At 44.0% G+C, this 23,793-nt stretch overlaps 1 protein-coding gene across 8 annotated transcripts in view; it reads right to left on the bottom strand.

Annotated features, from left to right (window-relative positions):
• Positions 1 to 45: 45 nt before the first annotated feature.
• Positions 46 to 23,793, bottom strand: part of TNRC6A (trinucleotide repeat containing adaptor 6A) — a 99,199-nt gene continuing 75,451 nt past the window's right edge. For 5 of the 8 annotated variants that reach the window (XM_017887114.1, XM_017887115.1, XM_017887119.1 and 2 more), the window contains 14 exons: positions 21,168 to 21,310; positions 20,636 to 20,782; positions 20,336 to 20,473; positions 19,435 to 19,563; positions 18,891 to 18,968; positions 18,389 to 18,599; positions 15,668 to 15,799; positions 9,458 to 9,616; positions 7,791 to 7,931; positions 6,044 to 6,151; positions 4,380 to 4,601; positions 2,651 to 2,721; positions 1,795 to 1,934; positions 46 to 1,373 (listed from right to left, as the gene is read on the bottom strand). In XM_017887114.1, coding sequence (XP_017742603.1) covers positions 998 to 1,373; positions 1,795 to 1,934; positions 2,651 to 2,721; positions 4,380 to 4,601; positions 6,044 to 6,151; positions 7,791 to 7,931; positions 9,458 to 9,616; positions 15,668 to 15,799; positions 18,389 to 18,599; positions 18,891 to 18,968; positions 19,435 to 19,563; positions 20,336 to 20,473; positions 20,636 to 20,782; positions 21,168 to 21,310 — 2,195 coding nt within the window. In that variant the 3' untranslated portion in view covers positions 46 to 997. The remainder of the gene's footprint in view (positions 1,374 to 1,794; positions 1,935 to 2,650; positions 2,722 to 4,379; positions 4,602 to 6,043; positions 6,152 to 7,790; positions 7,932 to 9,457; positions 9,617 to 15,667; positions 15,800 to 18,388; positions 18,600 to 18,890; positions 18,969 to 19,434; positions 19,564 to 20,335; positions 20,474 to 20,635; positions 20,783 to 21,167; positions 21,311 to 23,793) is intronic. The other 3 variants (XM_017887118.1, XM_017887120.1, XM_017887116.1) reach the window with 2 other exon arrangements.

Raw genomic sequence — 23,793 nt, 5'->3', positions numbered from 1 at the left:
AAGGAGTTTATTTATTTTTTTTTAATTTTTTAAATTTTTTTTTTTAACTGGGGAACTGGTTTTCCTGAGAACCATGCTCTTTGATTTGGGACAGGAATAGAAAACAAAAGAACATGGCCAAATGCTGCTCCTTTTCCCAGAGATAGAAAGCATCTTTTAAATCATCCTCCATTTTTTTTTTGTCTTTTACATTTTTTTTAAATGATGGAAGAGTAAACATTTTTTTTTTCTCAAAAAACAAACAAAAAAATCTGTAAACAAGAAGGTTCAACGTGGGAACCTCCAAAACAAAATGGAAAGCCTATTCAAAGTGCAGGGCCCGTCCTGGGTGGCAGGTGGGCTGCAAGTCACAGCTGTGGCCACAGTTTTTCAAACTGCAGAGCGAAATTCTTTAGTTTTACAACATGAAAAAACTGGTGCAACACTTTCATTAATAATCCTAAGTCAGTCCTAACTTGATCTTTTAAACTCCACGATACCACAATAAGGTAGGCAACATCAAGGCATAGTAGAGAGCGCACGCCTCCTAAGAACACCCTTGAGTAAACATTGACACTGGGACAGCTGCCCCCATACTGCCGATGAGACGGAGAGAACATCATTCAGTGCAAAGGGAAAAGCTCATACGGTATCAGCCCAAAAAATGGTTTTGCAAGAGAGAAAAAAAGGGGAGGGGAGGAGGAATAGAAGGAAGAAGAAAAAAAAAAAAAGAATCCAAAGGCTAAACATGATGAATAGACACAAGCGAGCTCATTCTCTACGGTTTAGCATGTATGGCGCTATTTGGGAGTGTAATAGAGTAGATACCTTTTCACATTATAATATTGGCCTGCATGATTCAAGTATTCAAACTGATATGTTTTGGGGAAAACAAAGTGGAAAATGTGCAGAGAATAGCTGTTCCCACAGGCGGCCCCTGGCTGCAGGCGGCGAGCCCCACTTAGTGCTCCTTTCCCTCGCGTCTGAGGTCCCGGTCGGTGAGTCTGCATCTACACTGTTACATGGACTCTCCACCCCCACCCAGGTGGTCAACAGAAAGAAAAGCGTTAATGGGAGATGGGCTGCTAATTCCTCGGGGGTCGCTGCTGCTTGGAGGACCCCACAGGCTTGTGGAATAATGCGGGGTCCCCCAGAGTGAAGTGCCGTGAAGGTCTCCACAGTTAGTTCCCGACAGCCCAGCACCATTCCAGTGATTGAGATCGGTCCGGCTGGAGAATGAGTGGGAACAGTCGAGGGAGCCCAGCCGGCTCTGGCTGGACCCAAGAGACTGCCAGCCGGGAGAAGGGGTCAGAGACTGGCTTTGTGCAAAGAAACGACTGATCTCCTCTTCACTGGCAAACTCAGCAAGAATAGTAGTGTTCCCCAGTACACACCTAGAGGAGAGAGGCACCGCGGACACATGAGGACAGTGCGCCAGGAGGGCTTCATTCACTCACAAGTGAGGGTGCAACTTGTCTCTGCTAGAAAAGCCACAGAAGGCGCAGAGGGAGAGACCACACCACATAACCCGAGTGCCCTCCCTTCACCCGAGCATGTGCGCACAGCTCTTCAGGACCTGGTGCCTTGACCAGAGCGAACTTCCTCTGTCTCCCATGGGCAATGTAAAGGACTTTCTAGGGCCATTTGGCTAGGTCCGATTCCCTGCTTAGGAGTGCTGACCTTGGAATCAGGGCACTACTGTGGCCAACAGGAGCCACCCACACAGGACCCGGTGCGGGGCCCCGGGCCAGGCTGTGCTGTCACACAACTCCTTTCCCTAGACTCTTCCAACTGGGAGCCCAACAGCCAACTTACATGTGCAGAGACTTTTGTGCCTTCACTACCTCTTCTTTTGAACTGTAGCGGACCAGAGCATTTCCGTGAGGGAGGTTCAGGTGGAATGTGATCAGTGGGCCGTGCTGCATGCACAGAGTGCGCAGAGTTGAGCCATCGATCTAGGAAACAGTGTGGAAACCACCAGTGAGAGGCATCACCGTGGGCCCTCCAGGAGGCCGTTCCAGGCTGCGCTGCTGCCCCTCCTCTCTTCCCTGAGGCTCTGTGCTCCTGGTACCACTCTTCATTGACACTCTGATGTAGCTCTGACCTTCCCCACCTCCACTGCTCTCAGTCATACTGCTCCGGCCTCTAGACTCCTGGACACTCCCCAGACCCCCAATTCCTTATGAAGCACTGCCCCTGCTGTGTGACTCCACGTCTTCTCTCTTCCCTGCCCTGAGGACAGCATCCATCAAGGTTATGCTTCCTGGGGGAGGAGGGCGGTGGGAGCTCAACACCCAGCCTCCAGAGGAGGGGACGGGCCAGGGGCTAAGAAAATGCTCTCAACTCGGGGACAGACCAGGGTTTCTCCACGTGCCAACAAGGACCACCTGCGTCAAATTCATCTGCAGGCCCTCATACAAATGCAGAGTCCCAGCTCCTAGCCCAGATCTACTGACTCAATCTCTGGGTGAGGCTTGGGAAACTGTATTTTTGTTTGGTTCCCAGGCACATTACAGCATGAACCACCAGATTCGACCACATCCTGCCTGAGACCACTCCTCTGCCAGGCCTCACTACCACTTAGCAGCCCTCCTCTCACACCCAGACCTGAACCTCTGTTCCCATGCTCCCTGGCGTAGCCACATAAACCAGTGTTATCTGATATCCTTACCTGAGGTGTAAGGTTTTTTAGAACAAGCCAATTTGTTATTCTCCCTGAGCTGCTCTCACCCCAGCTGGAACCTAAGCAAGGAAAAAAAGGACAAGTCAGTTTTCCAGGACTGAAAGAGTCCAACTATAGTTACTCAGCAGATCACTTGGCCTCTTGGCTTCCTTCACATCCTTGCACCTCTACACTAGAGGCTTTCTCCCTAGGCCCAGAATTTGAGTTCGCCCTAGCCATGGTGAGGCATTAACATCCACGGCAGGGGGCTCTGCCTCTGGGGAGAGTGAGCTCAGAATGGCTCCCAGCTCACCACACAGGAGGGCAGTGAGCCACAAAAGGCTGCATCTCTTTGAGATCTTCTCATTGATAGGAGCTAAAATCATCTCAAACGGTACCATCTGGGGAAGACTTCAGTAAGGTCTGGTCACTCTGCATGTGTGTCCTTTAGGGCATGAAGCTTTAAGGGGATTCCAGAGCTTGCAATCGCACAGACGCTCCTTGTTTTCACCTGGGTTACCGCAGGGGCTCCCCATCTGGTCTCTACTCTGGATGAGTACAGCCCTCATCCCCGACCCCATCTATAACCCAAGGCACCTCACAAATGCTTCAGGTGCTGTGTTCCATGACACAGCTCAGGCCTATCCACCTCTCATGGAATCCTCCCCACGCCCTGCAATCCTCTCCTCATTCTAACGGGTGCCTTTGTGCTTTCTCAGGTGTCTGGGCCTTGGCAGAGTCTGCCCCTCGGATTGCTTGGCTTACTCCTACAGGTTTGCTGATTCCACTCAACTGCACCAAGCCTCCCTGGGGTGGGCTCCTGGGCCACGTTCACTAGCACGCCTCGCTGTGTGCTGCCAGTCTCTTAGCTGGCATCCAGACAGACGTCTGTGGCCTGCAAAGACCACTCACACCACACCAATTACGTTAACTTACATTCAGTAGCTTGGCATGTACTTTAGTGTTCTTTTCCTATAATTAACCCCCACCCAAAGGAAAAGCTGCAAGTTTTCCTACAGCTAGTCACCTGTCTAAAGATCAGAAATCACACATTTAATCAGAAAATATCAATGAGGTTTTATTACTCATTTTCAGCTTGAAGATGGGAACGTTTGCTAGTTTGCAGGCAAGGTAGAGTGAAGGATAAGACTGTATTTACCGGGGAAACTGCTAGGCTCATCTGGGGCCTATGTATATGTATGGTGTGGGGATGGCACAGGCAGGAAATGATGCCAGTACAAATCCAATGTTAGTCATTTATAGAATGAGGAGAGGCAGAGGAACCAGTCTGCCGGGGCCTTCTGGCTTAGGCCTGTTGGCTGCGTATGGTTAGTCAACAGCACCCTCTTTCACTCTCAGATGTCCCCGTTTAATACAGGCCAAGCTACTCCCCTACACTTCAAGGCCCAGATAACCTGTTCCCATGTTCCCAGACTTGCCCAATACTGGCTTCTGCTCCATGTTATGTGTTTTTTTTCTGCCACGAGCAGGAAGTTACTACACATTTTAAGATGTAGTCTTGAGGAACTTCTGAGACAATGGAGCTTCCCAATGCATTAATGTTACTGCGGCCTGTTGTTTACCTTTGGGTGGATCATTTGTTTACTGAAGTTCTCATTCCCCCTGACGGAGGTGAGGCAATAGTTTACTGTTCACGTCTCTGTTAAACTCGACTGTTGGCACTGGTTAGCGTTTCACAAATAAACCACAGAAAACCACCTTAGGTACTGCATCTTACCTGGGGTATATCTGGCGTCAGAATTTCCCCATCCTCCACCTACACGAAGGGGAGAATTATCCCACGTAGACAAGGGTGGCTTCTGACCAGTCAGTCCCGGAGGTGGACGGGACGGAGCAGTGATGTTTTTAGGTGGCAAAGGGACCTTCCACAGCTCATGAGCCAGAGAGGTGTTTGTAACTGAACCAGGAGACCATGTCAATTTGGAATCACTATTTCTGGCTACTCAAAGGGGGAAAAAAATGAAGAGGGGAGGAATAATGTTTAAGAAATGAGGAAATTTAAATAATGACATCCATTCTCCCACAAAAAGCAAATCTAACAAACAAAAGAAACTATTAAAACCCCCAAATCAACTAAACTGCCAAAAAAGAAAATCAGCCCAAAGGAAACTGCCTTCCATCCCTCCAAACACTCAAGCCATTGATCTGTTATTAACAGCTGTAAAGACCTATGAAATTCTCAGGCCAGTGTCTAAAACTGTACTCGAACTGAAATGGAAAACAATCTGAATTGCTCTAAAATTGCAATTGTGAACTTCTTACTAACCATAATTGAGTCACTCAAGAAAGTCAGGTAGGCCATTTAATTGAATTTTAGAACTCTGTTGTTTACTCAAGGAAAAAAGGACTGCAAAAGAGCCCCAACTTGGGAGCTGCCAAAGGAGATCTTCACAGGGTGCCTGCCTGTCTGCGCTGAGTATTGGCTTGCTGGGCACCTGGCATGCGCTGTCTGTGGTCCTGACACAGTCTACTGAGGACAGACTGGGTAAGTAATTTGCCTATGGGTCTAATGTAGAGCCAGGATTCAAAACTAAGCCTGTAGGGCAGAAAAAAAAAAAAAAACAAAAAAAAAAGAAAAGAAAGAAAAAGGAAGGGAGGAAGAAAGGAAAGGAAGGAAAGAGAGAGACAGAGAAAGGAAGGAAGGAAGGAAGGAAGAAAAAGACAGCAGGCCCAGATCCTGACACATACTGCCTTGCAGCAATGGAGACATGAGTAGGTATGCAGGGACCAGGTATACAGTAAACTACATCAACTATCATGCTAAAAGCCTGAGAGGGACAGCAAGGAGTGGAACCATTCCTATCTTCCATCACTATCAACTCTTTTTCTTACTTCACTTACAAAGTGCGTGTGCATCAGGTCAGTGCTACTCAGGGTATGGCTGGAAGAACACCACAACACAGTTTCATACTAATCTGCTGCAGGATGAGTCCAGAAATTCAGAGTGCGCATGTGTAGACAGACAGCAACCTGACATTCCTGTAACTCTAAAGTGTGCCATTATTTTCCTAGCAATTCAGAATTCATGTTTACTGTATTTTACAAAAGTATCAGTCTATGAGGATGGGCAATTTTTTTTTTTTTAAAGATCCTTCGCTGCAGATAGTCTGAGAACTAGTTTGGATTAAATTACATTTAATTATAGAGCTGCTGTGGCTCTGAGATGAGTGAAAGCTGTTCAGTAAAAACTGATTTTAGTAGATGACCGCTGGGTACAGTAAGTTTAAAAAGGAACAAGTGATGTTAAAAATAATTTCCCAGGCTCACAAACATAATCTCCTAACTCCCTGACAAGACTGGACAAAAGAAGAGGGCATTAAAACAACAGCCACGGCTCTGGCTGTGACCAACCCTCCCTTCCTGAGCGAAGGCAAGGCCCACCTGAAGTGCTTTGTGCTGTACTGCTGAGGGGAACGTTGTAGTTGGAGGCACGAATGGATGACCAGGCACTAGTTGAAGGCAGCGTGGTGTTCAAGGATGAGGATGACCCTGTGTCAGGGAAGAGTCCAATCAGCCACCAGAGCAAGGGACGTGGAGGTTAAGAAAAAGCAAAAGCTTCCAGAGAAACCGAAGCCTAACAGTATGCCACCAGAAAGGAAACAGGCCCACTCAGGGTAAGATGGTGCCAGAGACATCTTCCTTCTTGCCTTCAAAAAAGCATGCTGAGCGATCTTGCCAACTGTCTCTGCCTTGGCTCAGCACAGGCATTTTCCTCTGATTTTGTCCTCACTGGCTGTGAGGATGTGCTCTAGCAATGAGGTCCAGCCACCATGACAGCACTCGGCTCTGCTTCCCAGCACTGGGTCTAAAAGGAGGTTCGAGTCTTGGTGCTCCTAACTCGCCCCTGAGCTCCAGTGACTTCTTACTGGCTATCCTGCTCTCCAAGGCACCCCATTACAGACACTACCAGTGAACAGGCCCTTCAGTCTTCTCCATTATGCAATATATTCAGGCTCCCAAACCTGGTGTCCCATTTTCAAAACCCCCTTGACCATTACCAGTTGAACTCTAGACCCCGACTACCATCTGGATTACTACACCAGTTCCCTGACTAGTCTCCCAATCCAATCCACTCTGCTCACCACAGCCAGATGACCCCATCTTAAAGATTCTTCCACTCAAAGCCTTCAATGCTCTATTTCCTTTAACATCAAATCCAAACTCTCCTGACTTTCAGAGACATCGGATTCTTCCATTAACTCCCACACCATGAGAATTTATGCTTGGCTTAGTGTCCCCCAGAGGGGACAGAGCTGTCTGTGAAACTCAGCCACTTCACAATGCTGAGGACTCTTCTCCGCTGGTGCAGAGACACTTGTTACCTCTGTAAATTACATGTCTAATGCAACATGGTGGCTGCTTCACATTTGCTTTATAAACTGTGTAAAGGGATAGACGGTATTTCAAAAAGACAGGAAATATTTTTTAATATTTAAAAAATTCATTCCATTAACACTCTTCTGGTACAAAATCATGGATGAAACACATGTAAATGCCTTGAGGTGAAAAGTAACCCTGTGGCAGGTAATAGGATGGTTTTATTTACTAACCAATTAAAAAGCACATCTGGACTGCAGGGATCCTTAAACTGGTCTTATTCTTACTCTCTGAAAGACAGCCTAATTTGCTCTTCCTGGTGAAAGTCCTTCAATATTCAGAGTACATAAGTGTATAAATGTCTGTTATAAGAAACACCTATTTTAAAAATAACTATCATCTTGTAACTCAGTATAAAGTTAGTAACAACCTTCATTTGTTGTTTTTTCATTCCGTTAATACAACTACTGGAAAGCAAAGGTTTGCTGGTCCTTTGTGTTAGTTAACTTATTAAATTAATATACATATTTGCCATACTAAGGGATGATAAAATCCTCATCATTTAAAAAGTAGCCAAATTAAAGAGCCACCTATGGGAACAGAGAGAATTCTGTCTGCCATTCTTCTTCTTCTTCATCTTCTTTCTTTTTTAAAGAGACAGGGTCCCACACTGTGTTGCCCAGGCTAGTCTCAAGCTCCTGGGCTCAAGTGACCCTCCTGCCTCAGTCTCCCAGAGTAGCTGGGTACTACATGAGCCATTCTTAAACTGTGTTAAGTGTCACTCAGAAATTGATTTGCACCTCCTACGTACCACTGTTCCTGTCCCTGAGGTGGTCAACTTCCCGCACAGTATTAACTGAAAGATTGTTTATGACACTGCCAGGAGTGACGTAAGGGTCAGTTTCAGGGTCAATGTTTGGATAACCTTTCCATGGCTCACCAGGACGAAATTCTGGAAATGGAAATTTAAAATTAGTTCAAAGCTTAATCATCATTTTAAAAGCCATTAATAAATATCCAAAACCTTTATTCCTAAATCCTATGCAACTCTCAAATACTTTCCAATTTATACTAACACTCTTAAGAGGATGGTTTAGTAATAAAATTAGTATCATAGAAGCTATTCTTTACAAATAACTTGCAAGTTTTTAAAACTGAAATCATCTCTCTGCATGTGAATATACACACCCACACACGTTATACACATATATATGTGTGTGTGTAAAAAATCATATATATATGTATGCATGTTTGAGACAGAGTCTTGCTCTATCACCCAGGCTGGAGTGCAGTGGTGCAATCATAACTCACTGCAGCTTTGAACTCCTGGATTCAAGTGATCTCCCACCTCAGCCTCCCAAAGTGCTGGGATTACAGGCATAAGCCACCGTGCTTGGCTGTGATTCATGTATTTTTTATTTATTTATTTATTTTTTTGAGACAAAGTCTCGCTCTGTCCCCCAAGATGGAATGCAGTGGCGTTATCCTGGCTCACTGCAAGCTCCACCTCCTGGGTTCACGCTATTCTCCTGCCTCAGCCTCCTGAGTAGCTGGGACTACAGGTGCACGCCGCCACACCTGGCTAATTTTTTTTTGTATTTTTTAGTAGAGATGGTGTTTCACCGTGTTAGCCAGGATGGTCTTGATCTACTGAGACCTCGTGACCTGCCCGCCGCAGCCTCCCAAAGTGCTGGGATTACAGGCGTGAGCCACTGCACCCGGCCAGATTCATGTATTTTTAAACAGTTAACATTTAAAAGTGCTTTAAGCTTTAAGACAAATCACAAAGCTACTGCAACTCAGGTAGGAGAAAGCAGACCACAGAAGCACTTCTGGTAACTCCATGTATGAATGAAAATACTGCAAGTTACTCCCTGACACAATTTAAGAGAAGCAGTGAATGAAAGTTTTGGTTGCTGTTGTTTTTTTTTGAGATGGAGTCTTGCTCAGTCGCCCAGGCTGGAGTGCAGTGGCACAATCTCAGCTCACTGCAAGCCCCGTCTCCCAGATTCACGCCATTCTCCTGTCTCAGCCTCCCGAGTAGCTGGAACTACAGGCGCCTGCCACCATGCCTGGCTAATTTTTTGTAGTTTTAGTACAGACGGGGTTTCACCGTGTTAGCCAGGATGGTCTTGATCTCCTGACCTCGTGATCCTTGCCTCGGCCTCCCAAAGTGCTGGGATTACTGGCATGAGCCCCTGTGCCCGGCCTAAAGTTTTTAATATAATTCTACATGCTGGTCAATGGGACTCACTTCTACCTCTGCTGCTTGAGCATAAAGGTATAGATAACAGGCTGACACACTCACTTGCCCAAGACTTCATGCTTAACTTTTCCTCTATCACTTCTGCATTCCTTCTCATCCACACACATCACTCTAAGCACGCCGATCTGGGCTACATCAATATTAAGTCCAGATGTAACAAAACCTTAATGGAAACACAGTCTCATGAAAGAAAGTGTCAGAAAAAATTTTACCTGGTGGCCAATTAACACTGCTAGAGCCGTTAGGCGATTTGGCACGTGGCCAGCCATCTCCTATTGAACCTGGAGGACTGGCTGGTGAAGTACTGCTGTTCATAAAGTCATAGGGAACAAATGGAGACTCTTCCAGCCTGAAACCACTTGAAATAGCACCTAACAAGGGAAGAATAATAGAGCAATGTGAGCAGAATACACACAGGTTTACTTCTTATAGCTTCTCAAATGTAACACGAACACTTTCCATTAGATCTGTGGGCTCTAGGCTGTGTTCTCTAGAGTAATTCTTTTATATTGAGATTCTAACATCTCATTTGAAGAATGTCTGAAAATGACCATTGTGAATTTCAAGTTTATGAGGGGCATAAATATCATTAAGTGACCAGAATATGAGCACACACTTATTTCCAAATCATTAAAACAGTTGTATGGTGGAGGGCTCTGATAACTCAGGGGTTCTTTTCAGGCAACAAAAATGTTTAAAAATGGATTGTGGTGATGGCTACACAACACCGTGAATATACTAAAAGCCACTGAATTATAAGTAAATTATATCTCAATAAACTGTTAAAAAAGAAAGAATGGGGCCAGGTGTGGTGGCTCGTGCCTGTAATCCCAGCACTTTGGGAGGCCGAGGCGGGCGGATCACGAGGTCAAGAGATTGAGACCACTCCGGCTAACATGATGAAACCCTGTCTCTACTAAAAATACAAAAATTAGTTGGGCGTGGTGGCAAGTGCCTGTAATCCCAGCTACAGCTACTCAGGAGGCTGAGGCAGGAGAATCACTTGAACCCGGGAGGCAGAGGCTGCAGTCAGGTGAGATCATGCCACTGCACTCTAGCCTGGGAACAGGGCAAGACTCCATCTCAAAAGAAAAAAAAAAAAAGAATGACTTGTTTTCTAGCTTCGATCATTTCATGGGCGTAGGTACAACCCACTGACACTAGAAGGACTGAGTCTGGAAGGGAAAACCAAGTCTCCTCCATTCATGTTGAGTTTGAGGTGGATGTAAATAGAACCTGGCTCGCAACTCCAGCTGGCCCCCACAATGAACATCCGTAACACACAGCCGGGCCCTACATGCCACTCCAGCCCCCATTCTTGCCTCTGGCTTCAAGTCACAGTGTGCTAGCATGCACATGGGTAACCCAGGGATGATGGAGCTGGTTAACGACAGGGCCTCGCACCTCTCACTGGTGGGCACTGACCTATCCCTGACTCAGCGCGTCTCCACAGCTTCCATTTCCCCTTTGGCTCTGGCGTCCTCAATCTTGTCACTCTGATCTGTGTCAACTATGTATCTGTTCTATAAGCGGAATTAAAGCCACTTGGGAGTGAAATGGGACATAAATGAAGTAATGGCTGTACAGGATACATGAGGCAAACACAACTGCCACATTTCAAGTGATTAATTCTTACACCTGAGATGATAAACGTAATTATGTATTTTTTTCTAGTAAGAACAATTTCTACTTATGAAAACCTCATTTAATCAAAGGCAAATAGATATAACGAGACAGCAAGGGTGCAATTTTATTTCATTAATCAACACAAGAGGAACATCAGGAAAATGAAATGTAAAACCTATGTGATAGGTTCAGTTTAAGTAAACGCAACTAAATGTACAGTGGAGAAATGTATTTGTCTTGGAGGTAGGGCATCTGACGAGATAGTGATAAAGGCAGTAACGGCAATGATGGCTATGATCTGCTGACCACTGATGTGTCTAACTCTGTTCCAGCGCCTAAGTGCCTGAGATGCATCGTCTCATTCATCCTTAAAACATCCCAAGAGGGGCACCATAAAAAAGAATGAAATCATGTCTTTTGCAGCAAAATGGATGGAGCTGGGAGCCATTACCCTATGTGAACTAAAGAGAAAAAAAAATATTGTATGTTCCCACTTTTAAGTAGGAGCTAACCAATGGATACCCAAAGATGGAAATTATTAATAGACACTCGGGATTCCAAAAGTGGGGAGGGTGGCAAGGGTTGAAAAACTACTTATCAAGTAAAATGTTCACTATTTGGGTAATGGGCTCACTGGAAGCCCAATCTCCACCAGCATGCAATATACCTGTGTAAAAACATGAACATGCACTCCCTGAATCTAAAATAAAACTAGGCCGGGCACGGTGGCTCACATCTGCAATCCCAGCACTTTGGGAGGCTGAGGCAGGGGGATCACTTGAGGTCCGGAGTTTGAGACCAGCTTGGGCAACATGGCAAAACCCCATCTCTAGTAAAAATACAAAAAACTAGCCAGGCGTGGTGGTGCACGCTTGTAATCCCAGATGCTCGGGAGGCTGAGGTGGAGGGGGATCACCTGAGTACGGGAGGTCAAGGTGGCAGTGACCTGAGACTGTGCCACTGCACTCCGGCCTCGGCAACTGGGGTGAGATCCTGTCTCAAAAAAAAAAAGCCTAAGAGGTAGTATTAATTCCATTTGGCAGATGAGGGACCTGAAGTTCAGAAAGGTTAAGTTACTTGCCAAGTAGCTAATTACAATCACGTGTCAATTAACAGGGCTACATTTGGAGAAACTAGGCGATTTCATTTTTGTGTGAACATCAGAGTGCCCTTATACAAACCTAGATGGTAGAGCCCATTACACAGCAAAGCCCTGTGGCCTCACCTACTGCTCCTAGGCTACATGTGTGTTAGAACAATTTCTACTTATGAAAACTTCATTTCCTACTTATGAACACTCATTATCTACTTATGAAGACTTCCTAGTGTTAACACACTAGGCTACTGCTCCTAGTGTGTTACTGTACTGAGTAATGTAAGCAACCGTAACAGAAGGGTGTATCTAAACATAGCTAAACAGGAAAGGAACAATAAAAATATGGTATTACAAGCTCAATGGACCCACTGTTGGATACATGGCCTATTGTTTACTGCAACATTGCCATTAAGTGGTGCACAACTGAAAAAATAGCAGAGTCAATTAGTAGCAGAGCTAAGTCTCAAACCTAGGATTCATATTTATTTTGCCATTTCCCCATTGTCTCAACTCCCTGTTCTCACTCTTCAGGTCAGAAAAATTCCCAGCTGGGCCTGGTGGCTCACGCCTATAATCTCAGCACTTTGGCAGGCCGAGGCAGGCAGATCACCTGAGTTCAGGAGTTCGAGACCAGCCTGGCGAACATGGTAAACCCTGTCTCTACTAAAATTACAAAAATTAGCCGGGTGTGGTGACACACACCTGTAATCCCAGCTATACTCAGGAGGCTGAGGCATGAGCACCACTTGAACCCCGGAGACGAGGGTTGCAGTGAGTAGAGACTGCATCACTGAACTCCAGCCTGGGTGACCGAGTGAGACTCTGTCAAAAAAAAAAAAAAAAAAAAAAAAAAACCCAAAAGGAATTTTCCTCTGAATGATGGCAAACCAACTTAGAATCAAAGGTCTGTTTGGTTTACGGGCTAATGGTTCCTTCTATTATATGACAATTTTAATTTCTGAAAATCATTAGTCCACTGTGTACAATCTAGAAATCTGACCCTAAAGTTTAGTTAATAAACTTTCAAAGTATAATTCAACAGAAAAAAAAAGGGAATGTCACAAAAATATCATTTAAATAGCAATCATAGATTTGAGGCTGCTTAAGCTAGAATCACCAAGCCCTGTCAATTCCACTTCCTCCACAGCTCCTGGATAATGACTACACTAGATCTACTCCAATTATCCACACTGCACCTAGAGGCATCATTCAAAAGTGCACATCTGATCATGTCATCTCCTGGCTTAATTCTCTCCAACACACAAAAGACAATGTTCAAACTCTTCAATAGTTTCAATAGTTTACAATAGTCTTCAATAGTTTACAATAGTCCAGCCTTGCCCCAGCTCTCATGGTTTCCCCTCCCTTCACCCCTGCCTGCCTAACTTCTGTTTATCTTTCATATCTCAGCTTCAGAGATCACAAGCCTCCGAGAAGCCTTGCCCAACTGCCTCCAACCAAGGCTAAAATAAAAAATCTCCTCCTATACATGTCACCAAATTCATCTGGGTGCTGAGGTGAAGGGATTTTATAAACTGCCTGGAAGTCACAGAATCTCAGGGCCATAGGGTATCTCAGACATCCAGTTTAACCCTTCTGTAATGCAGAATTTCCTAGTCAAATGTGCTTGCCTCCACTTCCCTTAACAAATCAGGCTTTTCTTACTGTAGGTGTGCAGCGAAGGGTTAGTGTGGCAGACTGGACTGCACATTTCAAAGTGTGCCAGGACTGTCGCTTGTTCAGCTCCTGTGTTTCTCCAAGCTCATGGACTACTCTGCTAGTTAAGAGTGCCTCTGCATGCCTTACACCTAGGACACTCTAATGATATGATTTACGGTGAACACCTGTTCTTTTCTGCCTGAGACTCGGGTCCATCCTGTATTTGTCTGACCTCCGAGGGGTCTGTCTGGAGGGGGCTGGAGACAGACTAGCTGATCAGTTATGCAAGTGTTTCAGGCTTACACTGCTGAATGAAAGAATGAGTTAAGTGAGTTATCAAGCTTTTCTGCTTTTAATTTCTGAAACTCTCTTCAGTGCACTCCCTCTCATGTCCACCGACCTTTCTCTCTCTTACCTAGACTACTTTAAGTCTGAACGGCCTCTAGGCACCCATCACTTTCATACTTAAAATCATTCATGGCACGAAAGTTTTCCATGATTTGCACCACACCTACCATTCCATCTTCATCTACCTCCTTTCTGTCATTTTCATCTTCACCCCCAGATATGCCCAGATACAGAATTCACCCGGCAGTCCTCTTTGAACCCTGCATGTGCTATTCTCTCTTGGTTGCTCTTCCTGTTTGTTTGGTAAACTTACTCTTCTCAAGGTAAGTCTTTCTCACCTTTCCAGACCCACCACACCTGCAGTTATTCCTGACTCAATGCTCCTAAGGAACTCTATATTATTAAACTATTATAAATATTAATTTTGATATTACCTATTGCATTGTACTAAAGCTGCTGATATACTTTCTTTTTTTTTTGAGACGGAGTCTTGCTCTGTCACCCAGGCTGGAGTGCTGTGGCCGGATCTCAGCTCACTGCAAGCTCCGCCTCCCGGGTTCACGCCATTCTCCTGTCTCAGCCTCCCGAGTAGCTGGGACTACAGGCGCCGCCACGTCGCCCGGCTAGTTTTTTGTAGTTTTAGTAGAGACGGGGTTTCACCGTGTTAGCCAGGATGGTCTCGATCTCCTGACCTCGTGATCCGCCCGTCTCGGCCTCCCAAAGTGCTGGGATTACAGGCTTGAGCCACCGCGCCCGGCGCTGATATACTTTCATTCACAACGAACAATTCCAGGGCAAGGATTTTTACATACATACATACATACATATGTACATATGTGTCTATGTATTCCAGGTGCTAACACAGCCTTGGAAAGCAGAAGATAATCGATTAATATTTGCTGGGTGGACAGATAATACAAAATAAGATGAAAATGGCATTTCTAAAAAAAAATTTAATTGCTGAAAAGACAATACTGTTAAATCAATGACTTACACATAGCAATAAGATATATACAAAAAATTTGTCCATATGTAAGGAATTGATAGAAATAAAATTTATGGGCCAGGTGCAGTAGTTCACACCTGTAATCGCAGCACTTTGTGAGACCAAGGTGGGTAGATCACCTGAGGTCAGGAGTTTGAGACCAGCTGGGCCAACATGATGAAACCCCATCTCTACTAAAAATACAAAAATTAGCCGGGCATGGTGGCTCAGGCCTGTAGTTCCAGTTACTCCAGAAGCTGACACAGGAGAACTGCTTGAACCTGGGAGGAGAGGTTTCAGTGAGCTGAGATCACGCCACTGCATTCCAGCCTGGGTGACGGAATGGGACTCTGGTAGAAGTTTTAAATGTACTACTAAGATATATATCAAATTAAATCCAGTAAATGTTAATAAGTGTAGTAATGTAAGAATAAAATCACTTAGAAAATTTAAAAGCCAAAGGGAAAATAATTTTTAAAAATGCATCATCTGATCTCTCCTTTATAAAACAGAGTAGAGGTAAATTTTGCTTTTCATCTGAAAGTCTCTTATTTTAACTAAGACTTAATAATAACTTTTTTTAAATGAGGAAAAGTTCTAAGATAATTCGGCTTTGAAAACATATTTAAAATAAAATAAAGGCCTAAATCTAGTATTCTGCAGGTGTGCTTTTCGTGTTTTTGGGTAAGATGTAACAATCTTTTGTACCATGTTTGCTGGAGTTTTGATCCAAAGATGTGTTCACAGAAATGCTGTCCACTGTTGTCCATTTCCTTAGTCTTGACTGTGGCTCTTTAATACTGTTCATATCCATATTTACATTCAAGTTTGAGTTCAAGCCTGAAAAATTAAAAAACAAAACAAAACCTTAGAAAACACAGCACATCTTCTTTCTAGTAGCACAACTTTTATTTCCTAGAAAAACATGTAACTAATCTAATGTTTTCAAACCATATAACTGTTAATACTATAATTTAGTTATATGTAGGAAATATTTCTCCATAAAATTTTGATGATTTTAAAACTCCTTGGCAAAATAAGAGGGAGAAAAGTTTTAAGGAAGCCAGATGTGTAAGTTTACTTGGAATAAAATGTATCTGTTTAGCTATTTCCCAAGTGTACCATGCATGAAGATCTGTGGTCACTTTCAGTTGCTATCTTTTGCTTGCAAATTCTAAAGTAAAAACGTCCTGCACTAGCAATTACACCTAAGTAGGGGACTGATATATCTTAAGGCACAATTTACTTGACCTTTGCTGATGAGGCCCCTCAGACTTGGATATTCTCTTGGAACAATGGAAATTTCAACCTTAGATACAGTGGTTAGAAAACTATTAAGCTAGTTTTTCTTAAAATAGTAATCTAGGGACTATTAATATTAGAATCACCTAAAACGCTTATTTAAAAATGAAGACTTTCCAGTGGGAGCCAGAATCTCTATTTCACAAATTCCCAGGAGGTTCTTATTCTAAAGTTCCAAATTAAATTGTTTTAAATTCTCTGGTCTGATGAGTCCATGTGATGTTAAAGTCTGTCAAACCTGAAAACTTTAATAATATGAATTCTCTAATACTATACCTATTTTTGCAGAGAGCAATTGAATTTGCTACTCTTGGACCCATCGATCAGATCAGGAGTTGACAATTTTTTTCTGCAGAGGTTCACCCAGTATGTCAGGCTTTGTGGGCCACATGGTCCCGGTGTCTCCATGCAACTCTGCTGGTGCAGCACAAAAGCAGCCACAGACCCCATGTTAGAGAAAATGTGGCTGTGTCCAACAAAACCTTACAATAGCAGGCAGTGGGTCAAATTAGGCCAACAGGCTGTAGCCTGTTGCTCAACTTAGATAACTGTATTGGTGTTTGCATGGGCTAAGCAGACTTTCTTAATCGAGAAGTATCCCTCACTGAAAAGCCGGCCAGGGCAGGAAATCCTATACTTAGAACTCACGTGGTCCAATTTATATGTCAAGTGTATAGTCAAATAGGAAGAGCCAGTTCCCTTTACTGGTGAGACAGAAACTTCTCCCTGTACTTGGGTATCATTCTTTTAGTACTAACTGTTGTCTCTGACATCACCTGGCCACCACTAAATGGCTTCTATAGTATTCACCCACAGTAGTAACTGACAAGGGAACTGTTTTTGGAAATGCACAGAGATTACTAACAATCCTAAGGACTCAAAGTGCAATTTATGTCCCAGGTGAGTCTGTGGTAATACCAGGGTGAGCCAAACCAGTTCAGTTACAGAGTGAGGCAGCAGCAGGGGCAACAGCATGCCCCAGCCTCTGCCCACAGCCCAGAACATGCTAGTTAACCGATGGTCTTCAAACACTCTGGCTAACAACCAACAAAGCTGGTTTACAAGAAACCACTGTATGGGAAAAGAGAGAGAAAAAAAGCAAAATGAACAGGGCATGATCAATCAAGGGTCAAAATATAATCAAGGGCACAAGAAAAAAAGAGACCTAGGAAAGAGAAAACATGTAAGCCCAAAATCTCCACCCAGTGAATAAAAGCCTGGAGATAACATAGAAAAAAAGGAGTGGGTGGGGGTGGGGAGTTGCATATATAAGAAATGCAATCTCCTGTCTTACCTCCATCTTCTTATTTATATCAGTAATCATTTATACACAGACAATAGTTAAAACTTCAAGTTCTGAGAGCTAGCAAATGTGACTGTGACCCTTCCCAGCTGTTTCACCAGAACAGCACTGCTCAAAAATTCTCTGGTGTACTGTTTCTAATAAGAATATCAGCCTTCTCACCCTTAATATCCTACGATTAAGACAACTAATCCTTTAAAAAGTGAAATGTTTCCTTTATTCTAATACACTTTAAATGAGTGTGGAGTTTTTGAAATAGTGTGATTTTCAAGGCTGGGCACGGTGGCTCATGCCTGTAATCCCAGTACTTTGGGAGGCCAACGCAGGCAGATCACCTGAGGTTAGGAGTTCCAGACAAGCCTGGCCAACATGGTGAAACCCCATCTCTACTAAACATACAAAAATTAGCTGGGTGTGGTGGTGTGCGCCTGTAATCCCAGCTACTCAGGAGGCTGAGGCGTGAGAATTGCTTGAACCCAGGAGGCAGAGGTTGCAGTGAGCCGAGATCTCACCACTGCACTCCAGTCTGGGGGACAGAGCAAGACTCTGTCTTTGAAAAAAAAAAAAAAAAAAGAAAGTGTGATTTTCTTGAATGGAGAGAGAACTTTCCTGAACACGGAGCAGGTTAAAACTAGGAGAGGGGATGGCAACTCTCTGAGAGGGAACGGCAACTCTCTGAGAGGGAACGGCAACTCTCTCAGAGGGAACAGCTAAGAGATCAATGTAGCTCTCACGAAGGAACAGAGCTGTAAGGGTATGTGTGAAGGAGGCATGCCTGTGATACCTAAGCATCAGTCCAATGCTTGGACCAAGGAGAAACCCACCTATAGGGAAGTTGCTGAAAGCATTTATTGGTGATGGCCCTTTTTGCAGCTCAGGTGTAGTGTGGGGCATGACATTGTCAAGGAAAGACTTCATGGCTGGCTGATGGAGTGGCTGCTGCTGAGATGGTGGAGTCTGCTGCTTCACCAACAGGTTTGGATCAAGTTGACGAGATTGTTGCATCATTTGCTGCTGCACGCTAAGAGGTCGACCCTTAAAACAATGAAATGATTGAAAAAAATTATTGGGGGAAAAAGTCTTTACAGAAAACTACATATTTCCTCTTCATTTTTGAATTCACTTTCTTCTCAGCAGAAAGGTGAATAATCACTATATAATGTTCACATAACTCACGGGCAACCAGCAGACTTAATGCACAACATACTTCATTATATCTTAGTAAGATTGTTTTAAGAAAGACACTTCTGAATCTCTTGCTAGAATGGAGATAAGCAGAGTTTATTAACACAAAGACAGCACCGCGAGTTGGAGGGCTGGCTCTACCTGCTGGTCTTGCTGTGGCCGGTTCCCAGAAGGCACGCTTCTCTGACTCTGCGCCCTTTGCTGCTGCGCTAACAATCGCTAGAGGAAAGATGGCGAGAAGGTTGTTACTATCACACTATTAAAAGGTCGTGTGCTTCCAAATGACGACAGCAGATGGATCTACAGAGGCATGATGTGATCTAGCCAATGCCAACATGTCTAACCTAACAGTCTCTTCCCTGGACTCTCTGGCTTCTAGTCACTGCTAAAATTCAGTCTTTAGTTCAATCTAAACTTCCACTTCAACAGAGAAACTTTTCCTAAACATCCGACTCTTACTAGCACCCCAGACTTGGCTGAGGCCTCCTCTCACAGCATTTTGCACTTCTTCAAAACATTCTTCACAGATGTTCATGATCTGTCTTCCCCGATACACTGTAAGCTCCATGAGGGCTACGACTACGCCTGTTTTGTTTAGTGCATTATGTCCTGCACAGAGTCTAGTGTTTGGCATACAGTAGATGCTCCATAAATGTGTACTAAGAAAGACTATGACTCTGCTTACCTGTAATTGGGAGATCTGAGAAAGCTGGTTTAGCTGGGATAGCTGGTTCAGCATGGCTACCTGTTGAGGGCCAAAGAGTGGATTCAGGCCACCGTTGTTTGGTGCATACTTCAGCAATGAAACTGGAACCTTAGGATCACAATGGTAAGTTAATGATCTTGATAAAGTAACTCCCACTTGCTACATGTACTGTGTGTTTTAAGTTGTCAATACAGCAGTTAAATCTGTGGACTATTCATTGGGTTCACAGTCTTTGTCTCTGTCTTACTCACTGACCACTTGTACTTTTTCGTGGGTTAGGTAAAAGATGACAGAGATGCATCTTAAACTAGCCAATTTTACTTTGCTTTTGTCCTCAAGAATGTTTTATAGAAGAAAATGGTAAATTTTAGATTTAAATTATCCTTGACTTATCCTTCCTACAACCTTTTGTAATAGTTAATTCAGAACTAGCTAAATCTGAAAGATGCCAATAAACATGATAATGATTAGTTAGCCATTTCATTCAAATACAAAATCATGGCCGGGCGCGGTGGCTCAAGCCTGTAATCCCAGCACTTTGGGAGGCTGAGATGGGCGGATCACGAGGTCAGGAGATCGAGACCATCCTGGCTAACACGGTGAAACCCCGTCTCTACTAAAAAAATTCAAAAAACTAGCCGCGCGAGGTGGTGGGTGCCTGTAGTCCCAGCTACTTGGGAGGCTGAGGCAGGAGAACGGCGTAAACCCCGGAGGCAGAGCTTGCAGTGAGCTGAGATCCGGCCACTGCACTCCAGCCCGGGCAACAGAGCGAGACTCCGTCTCAAAAAAAAACAAAACAAAACAAAACAAAAAACAAATACAAAATCATGCAAGATCCTTTTTGTAGGTAAACAGGAGAACGTAAGGATAGCTTATTTACCTGAGGGGAGAGTAATGGAGGAGGCACTTGAGCACGGAGATTAGGCTGAGATGAACTAAGAGGTTGTGCTGGAGGCTGCTGCATGCCCCGCGGTTGTGCTGCTGTGTTTCCAACACCAAACATACTGGGATTGCCATTCTACAAAAACAAACAGCAACAAGTAACAGTGGGATTCTTTAGGGACAAACATCTCATTGCCACATTGTACTATGATTTAAACACAGTAACTACATGTAAGAGAGATCTTATTACTAATACAAATCATTCAACTGAGAGCCTAAAATACACATCTGGACTTACCTGTCTAACAGAATTCAAGTTTTGCATACCCAGCCCTGCTATGGAGCCAAGGGCCTGGTTAGGTAGTGCACTATTTGAAGGGGGAAGCTTCATGCTTTGACTGGACATAAACTGCATGTTTTGGGATTCATCTGCTACAATGCCATCCTGATTGGACAGACAGAAAGATGTGCAACACCAGCCAAGCAAACAAGTGGAAGGGAGAAATCATTGCAGGAACAGAAGAGAAGTCACATGACATTCCAGCATCAACAGGAAACAGGTAGAAAACAGAAGAGATCAGATTAGTGTTAATTCTAGAGCACACAAAAAGAGCCAAACATATTTCATGGGATTAAGAAGAAAAATATAAATGCAACCTCTATGCTAAACTGAGACATAAAAAGACAATGAACTTCAAAATCCAGTAATAAGATTTGGTACTGGATTGCAACACTTTATATTATATAAAATGTTTTAAAACATTAGTGTGAAAATTATGCTATTAAGTGTACTGGTTTATCAAGTCAGAGGTAAAAGTAAAACACCTTACCTTATCAAAATAAGGATTGCGCTCCATGGAAGACTCTTTGGAAATCTGAGGCCGAGAACCAGGGCCTTTCCCGACCGTTCGATTGTAATCACCAATATTTAGGCTATGTTTATCTATCTCCATTCGTTTGTCTTGTAACATTCCTAATAAATGCAGGAGACTATGTTATCAAACAGGAAGACAACCCAACTGGTTTCAGATAAATTTACAACAAAAGCAAAACACTCACTTGGCTGAAATGACTTCAGCCAAGACAAGGATATGTGAAAAATACACCTGCATTTCATAAATTTTGCATTCCTCACAAGTAAAGTCGCAATTAGAAGATACTGTTATTTTATTGAAATAATTAACTTGAAATAGACTAGTAAACAGAAGGTGGCTGGCTGATAACCTCACTTTTTTTTTTTTTTTTTTGAGACAGTCTCACTCCATGGCCCAGGCTGGAGTACAGTGGTGGGATCTCGGCTCACTGCAACCTCCACCTCCCAGATTCAAGCGATTCTCATGCCTCAGCCTCTCAAGTAGCTGGGATTACAGGAGTGTACCATCACACCCGGCTAATTTTTGTATTATTAGTAGAAACGTAGGTTTCTCCCTGTTGGCCAGGCTGGTCTTGAACTCCTGACCTCAAGTGATCCAGCTGCCTCCACCTCCCAAAGTGCTAGGATTACAGGTATGAGCCACCGGGCCAGGACTCGTTTTAAAAGGACTCTTAGGCTACATAACTTAAGACAACTTCAGCCATCTTTAATCTGCTGAGTTTTATAATACAGGTAAGTTTCCATTAACAAGTAATAAAAACAATCAGCACCCACTGTGATAAACCACCATTTAATAAATGCTTGGTTTATGTCAGTCCTCCTTATAAGCGCTTTTTTTTTTTTTGAGAAGGGGTCTCACTCTGTCACCCAGGCTGGAGTGCAGTGGCGTGATCTCGGCTCACTGGAACCTCTGCCTCCCAGGTTCAAGCGATTGTCCTGCCTCAGCCTACTGAGCAGCTGGGACTACAGGCACCCACCACCACGCCCAGCTAATTTTTGTATTTTCAGTAGAGACGGGGTTTCACCATGTTGGCCAGGCTGGTCTCAAACTCCTGACCTCAGGTGATCTGCCTGCCTTGGCCTCCCAAAGTGCTGGGTTTACAGGTGTGAGCCACCGCGCCCGGCCTGTAAGTGCTTTATGTGTACTAATTTAATGCATGTAACTATACTGTTATCGCCCGTTTAGCAGATGAGGAAATTGGACGCCAGACAGGGTAACATCTTCCCCTCTCTTAGGCTTTGCTCTGCCTGCTCCTCTCCTAATTCTGACTCCTGTGCAATAAAACATGAATTCTCTCATGGAAACTCTTTTCCTGCAAAATCTTCTTTGCTGGACATAGCCAGCTCCAGCCCAAAAGCTACTGTTCTATTTCAACAAATCTTTTAAAAGTGGACAATGTTCTCTACCACCCATCCTCACCATCTGCCCATTCTGGTTTCTCTTCCTCTATCCATGCTGAGCTCACCTCAGGTGCTTCTTCAGTGCTGGAATACTCTGAGGCTGACACAGTAGACTCAGGGTCTCAGTCTTTTGACTCTCTCTGTAAACTTGCTTTCCTTAGACTTCATGCACTACCAAGGTATCAGCAGTCACTCCCATTCAAGTGATGCCCAAATATAAACGTGTAGCTTAGACTTCACAACTGAGCTCAGTCCCACATTTTTACCTGCCTGCCATATCCACTTTGATGTCCCATTGTCACTTTTTTTTTTTTTTTTTGAGACAGTGTGTGGCTCTGTTGCCCAGGCTGGAGCGTAGTGGCGCAATCTTGGCTCACCGCCGCCTATGCCTCCCCAGCCCAGGCAATCCTCTCACCTCAGCCTCCCGAGTAGCTGGGCCTAGAGGCATGCACCACCATGCCCAGCTAATTTTTTTATTTTTTGTAGAGACAAGGCTTCACCATGTTGCCCGAGGAGTCTCCAACTCCTGACCTCAAGTAATCTGTCCACCTCGGCCTCATGAAGTGCTGGGATCACAGGCATGAGCCACTGTGACCAGCCTCATTGTCACTGTTAACACAGGTTTTCATCTCCCTATTTCTCATTCTCAATGTTTTCTCAATCCTCATATCTCATCCATCATTTCTCTGCAACTGCTGTTCTTTGAGACGTCTGCCATCACCACAACACTTACCTTTACTACTCTCATTCCAGGTAAGTGGAAAAGGAAAACATTTTAAGAGAAGGAAAACAATTCTTAAAGTAGCTAAAAAGTACTGTTCCAGTCATGAATCTGGTATCTGAAAAATCCACCTTTCACACTTGTTTAAGAGCCCTCTCTTAAATGTCAATAATCCTTACCACAGCTCCCTCCTCTGTTCTCTCTCCCTGTTAAGATGTCATAATTCACTGATAACACCCAAGCTAGCCATTGTGAAGTGAACTCTTTCCCCCACTCTCTCCATCTAATCCTGTAACCAATTCCAATCAGTTCTCCTAAGTCTCTCTCCAAACTGTTCCTTCTTGATAATTCACATTATTTTTATCTATGCAATTATCCTTTGAAAGACTAATAGTGGCTGAGCATGGTGGCTCACGCTTGTAATCTCAGCGTTTTGGGAGGCCGAGGTGGGCAGGTGTTT

This window comes from Rhinopithecus bieti, unplaced genomic scaffold (genome assembly GCF_001698545.2).
Source record: "Rhinopithecus bieti isolate Rb0 unplaced genomic scaffold, ASM169854v2 scaffold_13348, whole genome shotgun sequence".
NCBI classification, from domain to species: domain Eukaryota; kingdom Metazoa; phylum Chordata; class Mammalia; order Primates; family Cercopithecidae; genus Rhinopithecus; species Rhinopithecus bieti.
The sequence above is the reverse complement of the archived record's forward strand: the minus strand, read 5'-3'. Positions and strand labels throughout refer to the sequence as shown.